Below are 22,500 nucleotides of genomic sequence, written 5' to 3'. Positions count from 1 at the left end.
ATCGCTGAACTCCTCGCATCAGTATTCTTGTCATTAGCAAAAGCATTCCAATTAGGAGTCGTAACAGCAACATAAAAGCAACACCCAGCGGGGCCTCTTATCACGACCGTAAGCAAAGGGCGATCGTTTACAAAATCCATGAATGAGGCCAATCCATCCCGATCTAAACGACGTATTGCACTGTAATATTCATCAACATCTTCCTCGCCATTCCAATCACACGTTCGTTCTGCACAGCATCAGCCATCATTGCAGAGTGTTGCTCTCCATAATCCTTAACTGCAACATCACCGCCCATCGAGCATCATTATGGTTTAGTCACGCGCTCGCTACTTGTCAAACAAATAATGGAATCCAAAACGACCACCATTTTTACTCTTGATGTTTGTCAATACTGCATATCAGCGGGTAAACTACAGAGCATTACCGCCTCTTCATATGATTATTTACGAATAATAGCGTCATGAACTTTGTGGCGTTTCACTATCCACGGAGAATGAAATTGCTTTTTTTTTTTTCCTATGCGATATCAAAAAGGAAAAAAATATATATCGTTCGAGAAGTGGGGAAAGTAAAAGGATTTAAATGAGGGAAATATCAAGAACTTTCTAATGAGTGTCATTATCAGAAACTTGCTAATCACTCCTTCGACACCTTGATGAGGTCTCACCGCAGGTAAAAATATCTCGGAACGATTATTCGTATTCAAATGGCGCCAACTCGTAAAGCTTCTTTCTTTCGTGTCGTGGGTGCGAAACGAAGTGCAAGCGTGGCGTATATTCCGTAGATATCACATTAATAAAAATAATGAACTGTACCAATCAGAGGCTGCAAAAGGGTTATACAAATGAACCCCTCCCTTCCTCCTCCCCCTGCTTTATTTCCTACCAGCCTACCCCCGCCCCTCACCACCAGCTTACTTCCCTCACCTTGTCCAACCCGACTCCGTATCAGAATGCCCCTCATTCCTACACCCCCGGCCCCTGCCCCCTTGGCCACCTTTCAAGGGCCATCTGCAGCAACTTGGGCCATCAGCTACTCTCGAAACGGCGCGAGTTCCTGCCTTCGCCACCCTGACGCTCTGGCGGGGAGGCGCCGCCCGGATTCTTCGAGGCAGTCTTCGCCCGGCTAACATGGCGGCCGCAGATACTCTTTGCGACTTTGTCTATTGTTTATTCTGACTTATTTAATTTATTTGTTCATTATAAATGTGGGTGGAGATAGACTGAAGACAGATGAAAAAACAGATAGATAAAATACCAATACTGACAGATATACGACACATACACATAAGTATATATAGACAGATATACACATAAATATATATACATGCACACGTCTAGACCGAGGCTCTTACATGGCACCAACCATGGTGTTTGCTGCAATGAAGGCTTTTGATCCACATATTGCAAAGCTGTTCCCTGCAATCACCCCATTTTGGTCTTACGCAAATGTTTCGCAATGAAAAAAATCGATAACATATATCTAGTTCAGGCTTCCGTATGTAATAACCATAAACAGATCATGCTTGCAAAACTCATCAATTATTGCAACAGATCTGAGAAGGCCGTTGCGATATCTATTGGCAGATGGAAAGAAGATAATAAAAAAAATGTACATAGATGTACCTGTCCTTCCGTTCCCTGCCATTCACCCGTCTCCTCCTTCCTCCCACTGCCCTCTATTCTCATCCCTTTCCCCCAACAGTCTCACTCCCCATCCCCACCTATTTTCCCGTCCATTCTCACTCATCTTGATCTCCATCCTCAATCACTTTCCATCTCCATTATTCCCGTTTTTCCCTCCTATTCTCACCTATTTTTCTCCTTTGTTCCCTTCCATTTTCCCTTTCTATGTTCCCCCTTTCTCGTCTATTTCCCCTACATTTTTGTGCATTTCCCCTCCATTTTACCCACTTCCCCTTGACACTCTCCCTTATCCCTCGTTTTCTCCTCCATTCTCTTCACCCACTTCCTCCATTTTCCCCTTTACCCTCACCCAATCTCAAATCCATCCACACCCGTTTTTTCTTCCATCCTCACCAATTCTCCCTTCCTTCCTCACCCATTCTCACCCGTTTTCCCCTTCATTTTCGCCCATGCTTTCCTCCCACCCTCACCCCTTCTCCCCTCCTCCTCCTCCTCCATTCCAACCTGTTTTCCCCTCCGTCCTCACCCCCCCTCCCCTCCATTCCCATCTTGTCTCCCCTCCACCTTCGTAGGCATAGACAATTTTCAGAGCCCCGGGAGAGTAACAAGTTGAGAATTCCCCAACTCGCGCTTATTCCCGGTAAAATGCTGGCGACAGGCGGAGCATCCATAAGCCAGCATTCTTCCTGTGGGAACTTTACGCCGCGGAGACTACTTCATTCCCGACTGCTTGCGATAAATATGTATATATGATCACGTTTTTCTTCTCCCTTCTTCCATTTTTTCGAGATTGAAGTGTGAAGAGTTGGCGATTTTTTATTTTATTTTTATTTTGTTAGCGAAATTGTCTTCAAGTTTATTAATACCATGATGTGTTGGGCGCGTGTGCGTGTGTGAGTGAAGTGAGTGAGTGAAGTAAGTGAGCGAAGTGAGTGAGTGAAGTGAGTGAAGTGAGTGAGTGAAGTGAGTGAGTGAAGTGAGTGAGTGAGTGAGTGAGTGAGTGAGTGAGTGAGTGAGTGAGTGAGTGAGTGAGTGAAGTGAGTGAAGTGAGTGAAGTGAGTGAAGTGAGTGTGCGTGTGTATGTGTGTGTATGTGTGTGTATGGTTTATAGAGAAAGAATATCGTTCTCTGGAAACGTGACGAAAACACAGAGATAAAACAGAAATTGTAAGCACATGAACAGAGAAAGCTTAACTCTGTCATTCTGCTGTTGGAGTTTCGAAGATCACAGTGACTGAACGATCACAGAGTAGACGGATTGAAAATAATCCAACTAGTCTGTGAAACGCTAACGTCGGGAATAAGAACAACAATAAAAGCTAAAGAAAAAAAAAAATGACAGGAGGGTATCCTGAAGAGACGGGGGGGGGGGGGGGGTAACGACTCAAGAAGAATAGAAAATTAAACGCCGAAAAACAGCACGACACAAATGTGACAGGAGAGGAAAGCAGTTGTCCTCAGTCTGACGAAAATGAAAAATAAGCAGAGCAGAGCCAAAGGATGGCGGAGAAGGGGAAGTAGGGAAAAGGATTGGGGAGGGGGTGGGTAATGGGTAGGGGAAGGGCAGGGAAGGCAAGGGTAGGGGAAGAGGAATTGGGTAGGCTTAGGTACGAGAGAGGGAGCAGAATTAGGACAAGGTAAGGGAGCAGTAGATGAGTAGAGTAGAGTAGGACAGGGTAGGGTAAGGTAAGGGAGAGGAAACGGGAAGCTGATGGGGAGTGTTGAATGACTGTGTCGGCGGGCTCTAAACCAAAGGGCACGGGGTCACGCGCCGCCTGTCGCTACGGGACGCTGCTAAACGAGGGGAGAGGAATGAATAGGATGCTGCCGGGGGGGAGGCGCGAATCATAAGGCATCACAAACCAATTAAAACACTTCTCTCTTTTCCTTCTAATCACCTGTATTCAAACCCATCGTTAGGGCGTATAATAAGAGAAGCACCCACGCCCAGACACGATCCCAGCCTCCTCCTCGCAACAAACAAACCAAGAAACTAGAAACAGATCCCCGGGCTGCTCTCGACGCCAGGTGAAAGAGCGCCCCGGCACCGGCAGAGGAGACGGAGGGAAAAGGTCACACGACGGAGGACGTGGCTCGCGGCGGCAGCACGGCGATCCTCTTTCTCTTTTTTTTTTAGCTTTTTTTCCCCTTTTCTCCGTTTCTATTTTTATCTTTTTGACTTTGGGAAGGTCAAGTGAGGTCGCTTGCCTTCCTTTACGCAGCGGTTGTTCCGGCTTCCTTCTTCGGCTTTCAAGACCCGTGTTTGCGCTGAATAGTCTTTGTCTGAAGGAGTGATACGTGTCTAAGCACAGCCAGCGTAGACGCTAATATCTAGCACTAATGTAGAGATCTGGTCCTGCATCCCACTGACGGCTAAATCTCTCCCATCCATCACACGGCGGATTAGACCTTCTTATTCATCACGCTCACGGACAAATCTTCCAGTCGGCCTTATTGAAAACACCCGTCGCCTATTCACCGCCCTGGTCAATCTAGCTTTTTTCTTCGCGAGGCTTCCTTTTCTCGTTGAAAATAAAGACTTCCCAAATTGATATGGATGCACTTCATCTACACTACACGTATAATATAATTACCTTTTCCACCATACTGAAAATGTGGCCATCTCCCCGCCATCTCTAACATGAAGCCCTTCTACCCACACGAACCTCTTATCCTTATCCTTAATACTATATTTATCGTAAATGCAGGACTGCGTCATCCCAAATGCACACAGCATCACAGCTTCACCAACAGAACGGAACAGATTCTCCTTCCATCCACCTTTCCCACTCTTACCCCTCATCCCCCACCCTCCCCCACACTTCTCTACCCCCCCCCACTCACCCCAAGCCCACCCCGCCTACCAGAAAGGGTCGCCAAATCCCTATACCTATTACATCTTGCCCTCTGTGACGTAAAATCTAACTTCCTCCAACTTCCTGTCTCGTCGCGCTAACTTTTCAAATTCCTCTTTAATCAGCTCTAATATTTCTTTGCAAACTACTTTTGTAAGACTAATGCTCCGCGGCGGATACGGAGCCCCTTGAGGCAATCAGGAACAGGACTGACGGCATCCGTACTGACCCGATGCTGACCAGATACTCGGATATGTGTCGGGCGGGAATGCTGCGGGTGGAGGCAAATAGGAAGGCGTTGCCATCTTTACGGTTTTCAAAATGTCTTCTTTATTAACTGTAGTGAATTTTTTCAGCACTGATATCATCCTCGTCATCAATTTTATTTTTACTATTTTTCTTATTATTGTAATTTCTCTTATCATTATCATTATCATTATTATTATTTTTATTATCATTGTGAAAAAATACTGTTAGTAGTAATATCATACTCATTATCATTATCAACAACATCACCAACACCACACCATCATTACCACCATCACTTTCGCCACCACCACCTCCATCATCCTCACCACCACAACCTCCATCATCCTCACCACCTCCACCTCCATCACCCTCACCCTCACCTCCATCCCCTCCATCACCCTCACCACCACCACCTCCATCACCCTCACCCTCACCTCCATGCCCTCCATCACCCTCACCACCACCACCTCCATCACCCTCACCCTCACCTCCCTCCCCTCCATCACCCTCACCACCACCACCTCCATCACCCTCACCCTCACCTCCATCCCCCCCATCACCCTCACCACCACCACCTCCATCACCCTCACCCTCACCTCCATCCCCTCCATCACCCTCACCACCACCACCTCCATCACCCTCACCCTCACCTCCATCCCCCCCATCACCCTCACCACCACCACCTCCATCACCCTCACCCTCACCTCCATCCCCTCGATCACCCTCACCACCACCACCTCCATCACCCTCACCCTCACCTCCATCCCCCCCATCACCCTCACCACCACCACCTCCATCACCCTCACCCTCACCTCCATCCCCTCCATCACCCTCACCACCACCACCTCCATCACCCTCACCCTCACCTCCATCCCCTCCATCACCCTCACCACCACCACCTCCATCACCCTCACCCTCACCTCCATCCCCCCCATCACCCTCACCACCACCACCTCCATCACCCTCACCCTCACCTCCATCCCCTCCATCACCCTCACCACCACCACCTCCATCACCCTCACCCTCACCTCCATGCCCTCCCCTCCAACGGCTCCCTCTCCGCCGCGTAGCTATGACCCCGCCTTCCATTTTCGTCAAATCCCGACTAACTGTTTGCGCGAGGGGAAGGCCCTATCACAACTGCCTCTAATTTACGGAAGCCAGACCAGCCTTTTCCGCTAACGATTTTTCCGTCGTTCTATGAATCCAAGCACAATATCATCCATTTTTCCCATTATGTGGATAGTCCTCTGTCAATATTTTTTTAGTGCGTTTTTTCTGCTTTATATACATACGTACATACATATATGTGTATATATGTATATATGCACAGTATATATGTATTATGTATTATGTATGTATGTATGTATGTATGTATGTATGTATGTATGTATGTATGTATGTATGTATGTATGTATGTATGTATGTATGTATGTATGTATGCATGTATGCATGTGTATGTGTATGTGTATGTATATATATATAGATACACACACACACACACACACACACACACACACACACACACACACACACTCACCTATGACTATACATCTGTCTTATCTATCTGTTAATCTATAAAATCCCTTATGTCTTACGACACAAATGTTAGAATTGATTACTACCTTGAACACATAACTGTATCTCCAATGTAGTTCACAAATAGCAAGAATGAAAGTAAAAAAAAAAAGAAAAAAATAACGTACATTTTTTTTCCGAAACGCCCATACAAATGCCCCTCCTCCGTAAACAAATATCTTTCACAGTCATAAAACACAAAAAACGACGGCAACTTTGAACGACACGCTCACTGAAATGTTTCTGGACAAATTTTACGGTTCAAATTGCCAACGCAATCGGTTTAACTGTAATTCGATAAACAGCTTGATAGGTCACATAAAACAAGTATTAAACCTACGGATATTCACGCCTCTTTTCAATAACAGGCTTCGATCATTAATTCACTTTTTCACGAACTGCATAAAAGGGAAAAAGAGAACCCGACGACTATTTACGTTTATTAACGCCATTATGTATCACGATGACTTATGTATATATTTTAATTGTGAATCGATAATCAACTGTAAACACTGGGTATATTTACTTCATACATTATCTGGGTCAGCAGCCAAAGGAAATAAACAATTAAACGACGCAGATAAATAATATGAATCAAGTTCTCAAAATACCGACCATTCACAATCAATTAATCCTCATCTCAAACTTCATTTTTTATTCTTTTTTTTTCAATAACATCGGTCGGGTTATGCTCGTATCACTGCATTTTTTTTTTTTTTTTTTTTTTTTAATTAAGCCTGAATACATACATCCACATTTTATCACGTATTTCTTCTCTCTTCTTTTATCACACTGTAACGGTATTACAACAACTAAAGTTCATTACCACTAATCGGGATTTTTTTTTTCAACTCCTGGTTATTACCAAAGCTTAAGTTTATTACCACTGCAATGGAATATTACTGCTACTAACTTTAATGGCACGGCTCATGACTGAAACTTATTCGGAGTTGATTTCTAGATCAGAGAAGTGGCGGTGGTAAAGATGATAACGAAAATTGTCATTGCAATAAAATTATGATCTTGCTTGTACTATCAGAAACAATCAGAGGAATGATCACCATGATGATATTAGCCATAGTATCAACATCAAAGCAATATGACAAATAACCAAAATAATTGTGAGGATGAACACTACCACTAACAGATTGATATAAAATCACAAATACAACCGATTATTGATAGTGATCTGTAGAACTCAGTGTTTTGATGACCCCACCAACCGTAACATTATTATCAATAATACATTAAATAAACAGATAAAAACAACAGAAAAAATAAACACATAAAGGGACCATCGCATAAGACTTCAACTTCTTAAAACCACATCTGTCCCTCCCATGAAAAAAAAAAAAAAAAAAAAAATCAACATGATAACCTGGGTTCAACTTGGACAACAATTTCCCTCTTTCGCCGGCCTATTATCTCCATTTCCCATTTACGCTACAAGTTCTCTTTGATATGAAAGACTTAAAGATGAGACTCGTGCGCTCTGGCCAGGTAACACGGTAACAAAAAGGACGAAGCTGGGATACATGGAAGAGAGAAGAGGGAAGGACGGATCGACGGAGGGGGGAAGAGCGAGGGAGGAAGGTAGGTGGGGAGAAATGCATATATATATATATATATATATATATATATATATATATGTGTGTGTGTGTGTGTGTGTGTGTGTGTGTGTGTGTGTGTGTGTGTGTGTGTGTGTATGTGTGTGTGTGTGTGTGTGTGTGTGTGTGTGTGTGTGTGTGTGTGTGTCTCTAAGCCCTACACCGCAACCTCTTGCTTGTCTGCCGAATCGGCCGCACTTATAGTACATACGAACGCCCCCGAAAGCGAGCCCAGCATGCAGTGAGGTGTAGCGAGATCCAGGATTGTCCCTTCTCCCTGTCTGTTGCTTCCCCTTCCTTTGAAGATGGAAAGCCCTTTGGTGACGAGGGAGGGAGGACAAAATATGGGAATGGAGAAACAGAGAGACAGGAGGAGGAGGAGGAGGAGGAGGAGGAAGAGGAAGAAAGGATGGCTGGAGGACCGAAAGGAGAGGGGAAGAAAGGAAAAGGGAACAAAAAATACGAAAGGGAGAAATCAGTAAAATTAAGATATCGTTTCAAGCCCGTGATATCAAAGGCCCTGTGCAGCCTTTAGCGAGAAGGTGAGAGGGGGGGGGGGGGGAGTTCAAAACCGAGTCTATATTAATTTGAACAATTTATCATACACTAAAATATGGAGGAATATAATTGGACCAGCTCGATACCAATTCTTTATTTCTTATTCAACCTTTTAATTTTCCCTAAATGGTGGTTAATCTCCCTCCCTCTGTTACTGAGAGGTATCACTGGTCAGTTGTTACCCTTATTATTGCCATCATCATTATCCTCAAATATTTACTTTCACTATTAAGACAACTATCGCTGGTACTACTCATACCATCAGGATTATTAAATATTCTCTTGCTCTTTTTTTTTTTTTTTCTCTCTCTCTCTCTCATTACACACACACACACACACACACACACACACACTCTCTCTTTCTCTCTCTCTCTCTCTCTCTCTCTCTCTCTCTCTCTCTCTCTCTCTCTCTCTCTCTCTCTCTCTCTCTCTCTCTCTCTCTCTCTCTCTCTCTAAGTGACAGGGAGATAGTAATAAAGAAGTTGAGGAAATATATCAAAGAAGTAATAATAATAATAATATTAATAATAATAATAATAATAATAATAATAACAATAATAATATCAATAATAATAACAATAACAATAATAATAATAATAATAATAATAATAATAATAACAATAATAATAATAATAATAATAATAACAATAATAATAATACCAGCAAGAAAGAGGAGAAGAGGAAGAAGAAAAAGTAGAATAAAGAAAGACAAAAGAATACAAAGCAAGAAAGTTAAAATATCATCAGTGGATCTGGAAAAATGTTGCCCTTTAAAATACTTTAAAATTGATAAAAAACAAATAAAAGTTAAATGGCCATAATAATAAAAATGAGCGAGGAAAATGACCAAGTAATAATCATAGCAATAATAAACGTAATCACAACGACCAGGAGGGTAAATTGGAGGACGTAAATGCCCAATGGAAAACAATATGAGAGGAAATCACATAAACAAAGACAAGTTAATGATGATGATAATGATGATAATGATGATAGTAATAGTAATAACAATAATGATAATAATAATAATAATAATGATAATAATAATATTATTATTATTACCATAACAATAATAACAATAATGATAACAAATAAAAATAGGCCATTAAAACAGTGAAATGGGGTATTCGAAAACAAAAAAGTGCCATTCGATAGGAAAAGTGGGGCATTCAAGACAAAGAAGGAAAGTTATACATTAAAAAGGGGGGAGGAGGGGGAGTGAAAAAGAAAGTAGGGCATTTCTTAGAAGGAAAGTGGATCATGCAAAAGGGGGTAGGGGAAGTGAGGTCTTTAAAAGAAAAAAAAGTGGGGCATTTCTTAAAAAGGAAAGTGGGTATAAAAAAAAGTATGAGGAGAGCATAACTCAGAAAAGGAAAAAGAAGCACTCAAAAATGGGGAAACTTATTTATAAAATAAGGATAAGCAAGACAATACAAAAAGTTACAACAACAACAACAACAAAAACAACAAAATGTCCTTAGAGCTTATGAGAAAGGTATTTTAATAATTCTGATAAGCGAAGGGTTTTTGAGGGACATGGAACTCAATTAGCTTAATGTTGTTCTCGTTCTTACCACCGTCTTCGTAATCATATTCTCACTGTGAAGTAATTGCTGCAACTATACTGCCGTTTTTGGAGAAAGAAGAGAGAAAAAAAAAGATGAGTGCGTGAGTGAGGAAGGGAGAGACGGAAGTAGGGAGGGGGAAGGGAAAATGAAAAAGGGAGGAAGAGAAGGAGCAACTGAGAAAAGGAGGGAGAGAGAAAGAAAGAAGGAGGGAGAAAACGAAAGAGAGAAGGAAGGAAGGACGAAGGGAAAGAAGGAAGAGGGGATGGAGTGGAGGAAGGGAGGGAAAGAAGGAAGAGAGGGAAAGAAGGAAGAGAGGGAAAGAAGGAAGAAAGGAAGGAAAGAAGGAAGAAGGGAGAAAGAGAAGGATCGAGGGAGAGAGCGAAAGAGAGAGGGAGGGAGAAAAGGAAGGACGGAAGGAAGGAGGGAGAGGGGGAAAGAAGGAAGAAAGAATGGAGAGGAGGAAGGGAGGGAAAGAAATAAAGTAGGGAGAGAAGGAGGGAGGGAGAGAAGGAAGAAAGAAGGGAGAGTAGGAAGAATACAGGGAGAAAGGAGCGAGTTCAGAAAAAAAGGATACACTGCAGAGAGAGACATAAGTAGACAGCCAAGTTCACCGGGTATAATGACAACAGAGAACCCTAGACAGTGTCCATTATACTTACGTTTCTGCTGCTTATCGTAGGGTGCTTCTGGGTGGCTGTGGCATCATTGTTATTCTGGAAGAGAAGAGAGGACGTTATTATTGTGGGAATGAAGACATTACGAAGAGAAACTGGAACCAATAACAGGACGGCCACTTCCCCCTTCTCTCTCTCTCTCCTCTCTCTCTCTCTCTCTCTCTCTCTCTCTCTCTCTCTCTCTCTCTCTCTCTCTCTCTCTCTCTCTCTCTCTCTCTCTCTCCCTAATTCTTTCTCTCTTTCACACTTTCATTTTAATTTTCTTCCATTCCCTCTCCTTCCCTCTCATTATCTCCCCCTTTCTTTTCTCTCTTCTCTCTCTCTCTCTCTCTCTCTCTCTCTCTCTCTCTCTCTCTCTCTCTCTCTCTCTCTCTCTCTCTCTCTCTCTCTCAACCACTATCTATAAAAAAGAACAAAAACAAAATCTTCCAAACAACAAACTAGGAGAACAAACACCCTCTCCACCTCCCCCTAAAGCCCCCCCCCCCCCCCCCGAACGCCGAGAGAAAAGACTGTGGGATCTCCGAGATGTTCGGGGAGCCACGGACCGCCGCAGGAAGTGCGAAGGTCACGCGCAGCCGGGTGTCGGATCGCGGCTATCGGCTTTCGCGAAAAATCTTCAGGAATCGCGAATATCGAGTGTTATTATTTTGGGGGTAGGAGAGGAGAGGAGGGGAGAGGAGGGGAGGGGAGGGGGGAGAGGGGAGAGGATGGGAGGCGAGGGGAGAGGAGTGGAGGCGAGGGGAGGGGAGGGGAGGGGAGGAAAAGGGAGAGAAGGGGAGGGGAGGCCAGGGGAGAGGAGAGGAAGGGGAGGAGAGGGGAGGGGAGGGACAGGGAGAGAAGGGGAGGGGAGGCCAGGGGAGAGGAGAGGAGGGGAGGGGATGGGAGGGGAGGGAAAGGGAGAGAAGGGGAGGGGAGGACAGGGGAGAGGAGAGGAAGGGGAGGGGAGGGACAGGGAGAGGAGAGGAGGCGAGGGGAGGGAAAGATGCGGATTATGGTGGTGTGGAGGGGGGGTAGAGGAATGAAAAAAAAATAATGAAGAAAAAGGTGAAGATGATGGAGAAGAAGAGAAAAAGAAGAAAGAAAGAAGGAGAGAAAGATGTCGGGTATTTTTAAAGGGAGCAGGATGGTTTAGACGTAGTGAGGGTATGAGAAAATGGAGATTAGGAAGAATGTGTGCGTGTTAAATAAGAAGGATGAAAGAAGAAAATGAGTTAATCAAATAAGTCTTGTTAATATCACTGTAAGCTTAAAAAAAAAAAAAAAAAAAATAATAATAATAATAAAATGAAAAAGAAATATACGAAACTGATGGAAGAAAGAAGTAGGAAGAAAAGGAGGAGAAGAGGAGAAAGAGGAGCAAGAAGAAAAAGAAGAGAAGGAAGAAGATAAAAGAATTAAAAGAAGAAGGACGAAGATAAGAGAGGGGGAAGGGTAGGAGTAGGAGGAGGAGGAGGAGGAGGAGGAGGAGGAGGAAGAGGAGTAAGTGGCAACAAGATGACGAGGAAAAAACTTGCTGAGGGAAAAAATAAATCCAAAGAAAAGAAAAGAAAAGAAAAGATTGAGAAGCCAAACCCAAAAGAATCGGGGAAAAGAGCAGGAGAGAAGCAAGGCCACGGAGATAAGCTCCGAGGAACAAACAAGACGCTTAAAAAAGAACTGCCAACAAGAGTTTTGCAAGAATATAGAAAGATTCCCCCCCTCTCCTCTTCACTTCCCTTCCTTAACCCCCGCCCACCCCTACCCACTTAGCTTCCCCATCTCCCTTCACTCCCCCTACCCCACCCTACCCACCCCCTACCCTACCCTACCCAACCCCTCACCCCACCCTACCCACCCTTACCCTCCGGCAACTTGCATTATGACGTATGTGGGGAAATTTCGAGCGCATATCAACCTGGTCTTGAGGTAGGGCAGGTCCGCTCAGCCCTCCGCTACGAGGAGAGAGGATGAGCTCGTGCCCTTCTCTGAGGTATGACACGGGGATGAGAGGTTTGGGGAAGGAAGGAGGGGAGGGGGACAGGGGAGTGAGGTGAAGGGAGAGTGAGAGGGGGACAGAGGAGTGGGGAGAGGGAAGTGAAGCGAGGGAAGGGGAAGAGGGAGAGGAGAGTGAAAAGTGAGGTGAGGGGAAAGAGTTGAGGGGGAGAAAGGAGTTAGGTGCGGTGGGAAAGAGGGGAGAGGAGGGACAGAGGAGTGAGGTAAGAGAGAGACAAAAGGGGAGGGGAGAGAGAAGAGGGAAAGGGGGGGGAAAGGAGACAGGAGAGAGCAAAGTGGAGGAGAGAGTGAAGAGAGGATGGGAGGAACGAGTAAAGGGTTTTGGGGAGTGCATAGTTGGCTGGGAATAGGGGAATTGAATATGGGGAAGCTATTGGGAGTGGGACTAGGGGGAAGAAGGGGGGAAGAGGGAAAGGGAGGAGCCAGTAGGGGAAGGAGTGGAAGTGGCTGAATTAAGATTGAGAAAAAAGGTAAATGTAAGGGGAGAGGATGGAGAAGACGTGAAGAAGGGAAGGATGAGAGAGGGTATGAGCGCAGAACATAAGCCTAGGGGGGGGGGGCGGGGGGGACATGTTGGAGTAAAGTTTTCTGTTGTGGCAAAGTGTATATAACTACGTAATATGATGAAGATGAAGTGAAGATGAACATGACGATAAAGATGAAGATGGCAATGATGTAAAAGTAGATGAAGATGAACATGAACATGAAGATAAAAATACTGATGGAGGTGAAGGTGAAAGTGAAAGCCAAGATGATGACGCGATTTAACAAACGATGGTGAGGATAATGGCCAAAGGACTCTAATTTCTTCTCAAACTCACAATCGGATGTGAAAAAGGATAAACCCCAACTTTTATAAAGATGAGCTAATTAAAATGTCACGACACAAGGTTATAACAATAAATTTCCTCCTTTTTCTTTATCTTTGGAGCAACCGAAGTTTCAATGACGAAAAAATGGAAGAGAAGTCACAATAAACTAAAAAAATTAAATGTATATGTTTATATTGAAATAAAGATGATAATGACGATTGTATTATTAACAACGATAATAATAATGATTATAATAATCATAATAATCATAATAATCATAATAATAATCATAATAATAATAATAATGATGATGATGATAATGATAATGAAATAATAATAACAGCAACAATATAATGGTAATAATAAAAATAATAATAATAATAAAAAAAATAGTAGTAATAGTTACAATGATGATGGTGATGATCATAATAACGATGGTGGTGGTGGTGGTGGTGATGATGGTAGTAATGTTGATGATACTAATAGTAATAACAACAAAATTATGATAAAAAATAATAGTAACAATGATAATACGAGATGATACTTAATTTCCTCGTAGTAAAATACAAACAAGTGTGTGTGTGTGTGTGTGTGTGTGTGTGTGCGCGCGCGCGCGTTCAATCCTTTGTACATACAGTATATACAAGGGAATACTCACACGTATAAATTCACTAGCAAGATGCAAAATATAGACTGATTTTGTATAAATGGGTGAGAGCAATCAGTTATATCTACAAACTGATCGATATATATTTTTTTTTTATATTCAATGTGCAATGAATAAAAGAAACAGCCATGCAAATGAGCACACGTCCACATATCCCAATACACACACACACACACACACACACACACACACACACACACACACACACACACACACACTTGCACATCTAATTAAACTGTCTTGTTGACACGGTCTAATAATGAAAGTAAAGTTTGTATAACATCCATTTCCCATTATATTTTAGCTCTCGATAATGGTGAATATAAAAATCGCATTCCGTGCTACGAGTAACATGCAATCATGCAAAATATTAGCATCGCAAAAGCGCTGCAATCATGCAAAAGATAAATAGTTTGAATCTTGAATAAGAAACGGGGCGAGAGTATGCAACAGCAAGAATTAAAATCATGAACAAAGAGCATTTCGGTAGAGGATGCCACTGTAAAGATGCGCTGCGGGCACAGAGCGACGAAGGCCGACACTTCGACCTGGGACAGACGGCTAACACGGCCACCGACTCCACCTACACTACCATGGGTCAGTCATGCGCATACCGGAGGGGCGTCGCCAGGCAGGACAAGGGGTGAGGGTCAGGTCATGCGGGCACGGAGGGTGGTGTCGACGGGTCAGCCGCCGCTCCTGACCTCTTTCTCGATGTGTAATGCAGTATGCCACACGGTGAAGGCCAGGCGATGCAGAACCCCGGCGTCCATGCGGGGGTCCGAGCGTGCGCGGCGTCTGCGTTGACGTACGTTGCTGCTACCATCGGATCGCAGGGAATCCAGGGAAGATTTGCAGGAGGAGCCCAGTGAGTTCCAGGACGCCGACGGGGCCACGCGTCCTACGGGGGCCGTGCGAGGAAGCGTGGCAGGGGGTGAGTCCGGGGTGGAGCTAATGAGGGAAGGGATGGACGAGTACACGTCGTCCTCCTCTTCGGCCCGTGTTGTTTGTGGCCACGTGGGCGTCGACTGCACCATGAGCAGGTTATCTGGACTGGGGGTGGTGCTGGTCGTCCCTGGATACGATGCTCTCATTCCTGTGCCTGGGAGTATAGGGCCTCGCTCTGGAATAATGGGCGGAGGTATAGATCCTGGAGATATAAGAGGATTGTGAGGTCCTACGGGTCCCGTGGTCAGGCGAGGGGGAGGCAAGGGCGGAGGTGCATCGTCTGCCCGCCGGCGGTACCGAAGTGGGGCAGGTAGTGGCGGCTGAGGCCGTGAATACTTCGCTTCGCCGACACTTTGATAAAGCGGATCTCCGTCCGTTGTCTCTATGCTGGAGTAGATGTCGTCGCTCAGTGCCCCCTCGCTCCGTGGGCCCTCGCTGGGGTACTCCAAGCTGGAGTAAATGCCGTCATCATCGCCAGGACTCCATCGCACTGGAGGAGGGATAGGCCTCTCCCTCCGAAGAGTTTCGTACTTTGAGTCACCTTCCTTCTCTTTACTCTTAGGCAGAGCCTGATATTTGGACTCATTATCCTTTTCCTTCTCTTTCTCTTTCTTTTTTGACTTTGAATCACTTTCCTTTTCCTTTTTGCTTTTTGCCTCTCCTTCTTTATCCCTCTTCTTAGGTAACGACTGATATTTTGGCTCGCCTTTATGAGCTCTTTTGGGGAATGATTGGTATTTCGAATCTCCTTCCCTGAAAGTTCTCTTTGTAGGGGAGTGATACTTATCTCCTTTTATCCTCTTGGGGACACCCTGTAATTTCAACATTTCCTTCTCCAACTTGCGAGCCTGGAGAAGTCGGTAATTGGATTTGACGTCTTGGATCATCTCTGGAGTCACTGCCTGGTATACAGGGGCCTCGTCTGCAGGATCAGGCGACGGCGGAGGGAAGAAACTCCGTGAATCACTTGGTTTCGTCTGATAAGGTGGAGGAGGCGGTTCACATATTTTAGGTGACATCACAGTGTATGGTGGACCGTCATCATCTTCAGGCTTGACGGGAGCAGTGCAATACAAACTTTCACTTACTTTAGGTGCAATTTTTTGATACAAAGGTTCTCGCTCTGTTACCTTGGGAGCAATCATCTGATACAAAGGTTCACGATCAGCTGTTTTGGGAGATGTCTGATGGGACACCATGAACTTAGGAGGAACTGGCTGGCCATAAGTTTCAACATCACAAGCTTTTGGAGGTAAAGAAGCTCTAGTCAGCAATTCAGGGGTGTGAAGCTTAGCTGGTAAAGTTTCATACAAAGGAGCCTCGTTCTGCCTTGCGTGAGACTCTGTCACTTGCACCTTCAGGGGACCTGTCTGGTAGGTAGACTCCCCATTTCTTGTCCTTGGAGGAACCATCTGGAATCCTGGCTGAGCCTCATTAGACCTTGGTGGACCTGTATGGAATTTGGGGTCACCATTGTAAGGTTTTGGTAAATCCAGTGGAGGTTTGTTGTCCACACTAACTGGAATTGAGAAAGGTATTCTTTCTACTTCGGGTCTCCTTATTGGCATCGGCTGGAACTTGGGCTCAGTCTCAGACCGTATGGTCGGGATGGTGTGGAAAGCATAGTCTGTTCTCCTCGATGCCATGGCTGGATCACGGGGGTCGTAGCTTGGCTTTACACAAGGTATAGGCTGGAACTCATAGTCATGAGTCTTAGGTGGCATTTGCTGATATTTTGGCTCCAGATCGGGCCGACCTGCTGATACTGGTGGAGGCTGAAATTTGGGTTCAATATCAGGTCGTCTTGGTGGCAGTGGCTGATACTTTGGCTCTATATCTGGTCGTCTCTGAAGCTGTGGTGGGAAATTTGGCTCAATGTCAGGTCGTCTAGGTGGCAGAGGCTGATATTTCGGTTCAATGTCTGGCCTTGGTGGAGGCAGCGGTTGAAATTTTGGCTCTATATCAGGGCGTCTCAAAGGAGCTGGATGGTACTTGGGTTCTATATCAGGTCGCCTTGGCGGAAGTGGCTGGTATTTGGGTTCTATGTCTGGTCGTCTCTGTGGTAAGGGCTGGTATTTTGGTTCAACATCAGGTCGACCTGGTGGCATATGCTGATGGTACCTTGGTTCTATATCAGGACGTTTAGGTGGCAGTGGCTGGTACTTCGGTTCAATATCTGGCCGTTCATGTGGTAGCATTTGATACTTTGGTTCTATATCTGGCCTCGGAGGTAATGGCTGGTATTTCGGCTCTATATCTGGCCTTGGGGGTAATGGCTGGTATTTTGGTTCGAGATCTGGTCTTCCTGGTGGCAAAGGTTGATATTTGGGCTCTTGGTCTGGGCGTCTGGGTGGAAGGGGTTGATATTTAGATTCCAAATCAGGTCGGCAGTGTGGTGCAGTGTGATATTCTGGCCTAGGTGCTGGTATGGGCTGGAACTTGGGCTCTAGTTCTGGCCTAGGGGCTGGTATGGGTTGGAACTTTGCTTCTAGGTCTGGTCTGGGCGCAGGAATGGGCTGGAACTTTTGCTCTAAATCTGGCCTTGGGGCTGGTATGGGCTGGAATTTTGGCTCTAATTGTGGTCTAGGTGCTGGTGGTGGTTGATATTTCGGTTCCAGGTCTGGCCGAGGGGCTGGCAATGGTTGGTATTTGGGGTCTAGATCTGGTCTGGGTGCTGGTAATGGCTGGTACTTTGGTTCTAGTTCTGGCCTTAGGGCTGACAGAGGCTGGTACTTTGGTTCTAGTTCTGGCCGAGGGGCTGGTAGTGGCTGGTATTTTGGTTCTAGTTCTGGCCTCAAGACTGGTAGTGGCTGATACTTTGGTTCTAGTTCTGGCCTCAAGACTGGTAGTGGCTGATATTTAGGTTCAAGGTCTGGCCTTCCTATTGGAATAGGCTGAAATTTTGATTCATCATTCCTCGGATGAGGAATATAATGGTGTCTATGCTCCACATCATGCCTCACTGGTGGTATGGTCTGGTATCTTGCGCCAGGATCACACCGACGTGGAGGGAGAGGATGGTATCTTAGATCTACAGTTGGTGGTAACACTCGGTGGTATCTTTGGTCAAAATGGTCATGTCTTTTTAAAGGGACAGTTTCATATTTTGATTCTATGTCATGCCTCGGGAGGGGATGTGGTACAGAATGATACTTAGAATCATAATTATATCTTTTGTGAGGCAGTGTTTGGTATTTGGGATCGATGTCGTACCGTTTGGGCGGCAATTCCGGATACTTCGGTTCCACATCCGGTCGTTTTGGGGGAAGAATGTGGTATGTAGGTTCACCATCAATCCCTGTGGTTGGCAGAACCTGATACTTAGGATCAAAGTCATACCTCTTCGCTGCAATTTGCTGGTACTTTGGTTCAGAACCCCGTCTCTTGGGTGACATCGTTTGCTGCGGCCCTTGCATTACCTCATGTTGTTTATGTGACTGTTGCTCTCCTGAGACCTCATGTTTTATGGGCGAGATAGATGGAGCAGCATCACCTTTCTTTGGAGATGATGGCATATGACTGGGCATTGTGTCACGCCTTTTAGGCGAGAGCGGCACATGCCCATGATCTGGTCCTATGTCTCTTCTCTTGGGTGAAGATGGTATGTGACTTGGAAGGCTTTCTCGTCTCTTTGGTGATGAGGATAAGTGAGTTGAGTCTCCAACACGTCTTTTTGGCGAGGAACTCGGTGGAGGTGTAGGGTCACCATCCCGCTTCTTAGGAACAGCTGTGAACCTGGTCTCAGCACTGCTGTGCCTCTTAGGAAGGGACTGGTACTTGGGGTCACTCCTGCCAATGGCCTGATACCTCGCCTCACCTTCATGCCTTCGGGGGAGAGACCTGAATTTCGTCTCGACCTCCCTCCTTGATGATTGTCCTTTTGCGTCTCCCTCCTTTGGAGATCGTTTTGAAGACGCATCCTTGGCTGAACGACGAGGAAGAGTCTGGTAGTCTGGATCTCGACGCCGTGGTTTGCCATCACCCCCATCTCTACTACTTCGCTTTGAAGATGAGGAGGATGACTTGAGCTTCGGTTCTCCTCCAGACTGCTGAGCATCCCTGTTGGAGGAACCTTTACGGGTGAGAGAACTTACAGACAAGGGCTTGGCTTCCCCATTGTTTCCTTCACTAAGATTTCTCCGATGTGACTTGGGGAGTGATGGTGTATTGATCCCAAGTTGCTCTGCCGCAGTAGGACCCGAAGACCCTCCTTGTGGTGGTCTGGCCAGCAGGTGAAACCCTATGCCCAAACTCCGTGTGAGGTAGCCAGGTCGGTTGTGTCTCGGAAGAGAATAGAACCCTGTGGGTGGCCTGCTGGCTGCTGGTGGAGGCTGGTACACGGGCAACGACGACGGCCCGGATACAGGAGGTGCTGCTGAAGTGGGCACAGATGCGCCTCCTGAAGCAGTACTTGTCTGAGCTGTTGAGGAGTCTGTCGTTGATGTCTCCGAGGCAGTAGACGCTGGCGTCGGCACAGGCTTACTTGAACTTTTCCCATTGTTGTTATTATTGTTATTGTTGCTAGCATTGTTATTAAAAATGCTAAGTGCAGCACTTGGGAAGCCAGCAAAGCTATTCTGCCGACGGAACAGCTTTGCAACATTCCGGCGAGGAGGAGGCGCTGGTGGCTGGTTCATCACGGGTGAATTGACCTAACACAAAGCTTACAAGTGATATGAGACACTGTTGAACCTAGCTCCAAGACGACCCTGTTCTACCTAATGCTTAATAAAGATCATCAACAAACACGCAGACAGACGCACTGTTCAACACTTTTTGGACATCTAGCAGAATATCAAAAATCCAACTCGACACTTATAATTAGGGTGAACACTTAATTAATCTATAAACGATTAGATACATTTACCATCAATTAAATAGCACCTGATTTCACCTCCCAAAGAAGGTATGAAGACTAAAATACAGCTAGTGAGAGCAACGACTCGAGAGCATAACGATAGCCTTAAAATCACAAGAAGTTCCCACCTGCGAGACAGCGAAACACATTGAATGCAACACAGAGACAACCAAAACACCAAGTGGAAAAGTCGTATCTAATCTGATACATCTGTTAATTCGTGAAATCTACGATACAATCTAACCATCACATATAACCGAAAAAAAATAACAAGAGCACCGAAGATTATTTTATTAATTTATCTACCTATTTATTTATTATCAAATAATTTAACTAATACAGCTTACTGATAGAGGGTGGAAGATGGGGTGGTATGGGGCGAGGGAGTGAGATGTGGGACCTAATCAACATCTCAGAACCATGTGAATTATGTCAATTAGTTACCTTCTCAAGGTAATGAGCACACTGAATGAGCGAGTTTAATGGGAGCTCGCGAGAGGGCAACACTCCTACACGTCTAAAGTTACAACTTTCTACAACTTACAACTTACATGAAAACCAACAAGAACTCGATTGTCTTACTATTATTACAATATCTGAATAAAATGCTCTAACATGAATCAGATTGTAGTACCTTTTCGTGGCTTTATTACTATTTTAAAGCTTAAAGCTTTCTGAACTCGTTTAAAGTTAAGCTCGTTTAGGAATTAACTTATTTCAGTATCATTGAGCGAGAGTGTGTCTGAGGGTGTGAGCACAAATGAACGTGGGTTTGATATGCGACACTTGTTGTGATCTTTCTTGTCTTGCTTGTCGTCACTGTAACCCTTGACGTGTTGTTTCTTGCATGTGGCCAAAGCGGCGACTTCTTTTTTATATGCATATAAAGTATTAATGTAGAAAACAGTGAACTAACGGCTTGTCTAAGATTTCCCTTCACGCTTGTGGTATCAAAATCTACTTTAATATAACGAACTACACATTTGCCGTCCGTCGTTAGTCATGTAGTTATTTATCATAATTTTTATTTTTTACAAAGTAAGAATCGAGCTTAAAAGTGTCTACTACAAGTGCCAGTTCTACTCCATGAAAGATGCCATTACCACGTCATTGCTACGTCATCACTACTGTATTACCAGCAACACCGTCGAAAAAGGCACATTGATCCAAATCTTCTTCTTCTTTTTTTTTTTTTTTTTTTTTTTTTTTTTTTTTTTTTTTTTTTAAGGACAGCCGTAGTGTTTGACCATGTAAAGCTCACACACGCTTGGCTGCTGAGAGAGAGGAGGGAGGCTGCAGGACCACACGGACTCTCTCCTTCACTAGCTCAACTGGCCTGATACCATCCCGCTACCCAGAGCACCTCGATGCTGAGGCCGCTACCATCATCACCATCACTATCAGCACGGGAGAAACGAACGAGGTAGGAAGGTAGCGTTGCGACGGGGCCCAGAGACAGTGCCGTAGGCCATCTACTCCCATTGTATTTTCAGGGGGAACCGACGCACCACCGACGGCTGTAGAGAGACTCCAGGAGGGGAAAAAGACTCTTGGGGATATTATCAAATTTGATGGTGGTGTTGTAGGCTGCGAAGTGAGCGCACGAATCCTTCGGGGAGGTAATAGAAGACGGACTAAAAGCTTCTTGATTACTGTAGGTACTTTTCGGCGCTGAGGACTGGTGCAGCGCTCCCTCTCGTGGCTAAAGACATGACGGTGTGATGCCAGGCTTTGCTGGGGAACTGAATCAGTGGGAATCCGATGGCGGCGGCTGGACTTAAGACCACCTGCCCTTCTCTAGACCCACTGAGTGATCTCGCGGTCTGAGTGGTACTATTTCATCTCCAGGTCTGACGAGCGAGATTCCCCGGCAGATTTCCTGGAGCCAGTAGTGACACCAAATCAAGCCATTAACCTCAAGATTACTAGCATTACCTGGCCGCCGTATACACGCACACGCACTCACTTCCGGTAATAACCCCACCAATGCGAGCAAATTAACCACCTCGCAACTTTCCCTCAGCTAAATTCGTGTTCTTTCTTTCGTGTGATTTTCCTTCTTTCTCTCTCCCTCTCCCTCTATATCTTTCTCTCTCTGTCTCCTTCTTCTTCTTCTTCTTCTACTTCAGAGCGTGGGCCTTGAAGCAGCACACAGTGGGAGTAGGAAAACCTGTGTAAACATAATAATTTCCCCCTCTTCCAATATCTTCACTTCACTTTCTCACACTATAACTATTTTTTCTGTAACCCTTCACCCTTCACACTACACCCTTTATCTCCGCGAGCACTTTCCGTCGCGGGCAACAGCAAGGTCTACACTTGGGTATAGGAGGCTCATGGGCGCCCCAGGGAGAAAGAGAGGTCAATAGAAAATGTCTGAATGCCAAGGCGGGTGGCAGAGGGTCCACGCACACACTGGCACTAAGATGTCCGCGGCGGCACTGGCGAGAGGCACCAGGGAAGGGGAGGGCCAGCCGCGAAC

At 45.2% G+C, this 22,500-nt stretch overlaps 2 protein-coding genes across 2 annotated transcripts in view; both read right to left on the bottom strand.

Annotated features, from left to right (window-relative positions):
• LOC125024979 (tensin-like) overlaps positions 1-22,500 on the bottom strand; it is a 673,585-nt gene that overhangs the window by 200,980 nt on the left and 450,105 nt on the right. The window contains 1 exon segment of the mRNA XM_047612792.1: positions 10,724-10,777. Coding sequence (XP_047468748.1) covers positions 10,724-10,777 — 54 coding nt within the window.
• The window catches only part of LOC125024980 (titin-like), an 8,083-nt gene continuing 449 nt past the window's right edge, over positions 14,867-22,500 (bottom strand). Inside the window, exon 1 of the mRNA XM_047612793.1 lies at positions 14,867-22,500. This exon is cut by the window's right edge and continues 449 nt beyond it. Within this exon, the coding sequence (XP_047468749.1) occupies positions 14,899-19,797 (4,899 nt within the window). The 5' untranslated portion in view covers positions 19,798-22,500 and the 3' untranslated portion in view covers positions 14,867-14,898.

Source organism: Penaeus chinensis, chromosome 4, assembly GCF_019202785.1.
Source record: "Penaeus chinensis breed Huanghai No. 1 chromosome 4, ASM1920278v2, whole genome shotgun sequence".
In the NCBI taxonomy this organism is placed as follows: domain Eukaryota; kingdom Metazoa; phylum Arthropoda; class Malacostraca; order Decapoda; family Penaeidae; genus Penaeus; species Penaeus chinensis.
The sequence above is the reverse complement of the archived record's forward strand: the minus strand, read 5'-3'. Positions and strand labels throughout refer to the sequence as shown.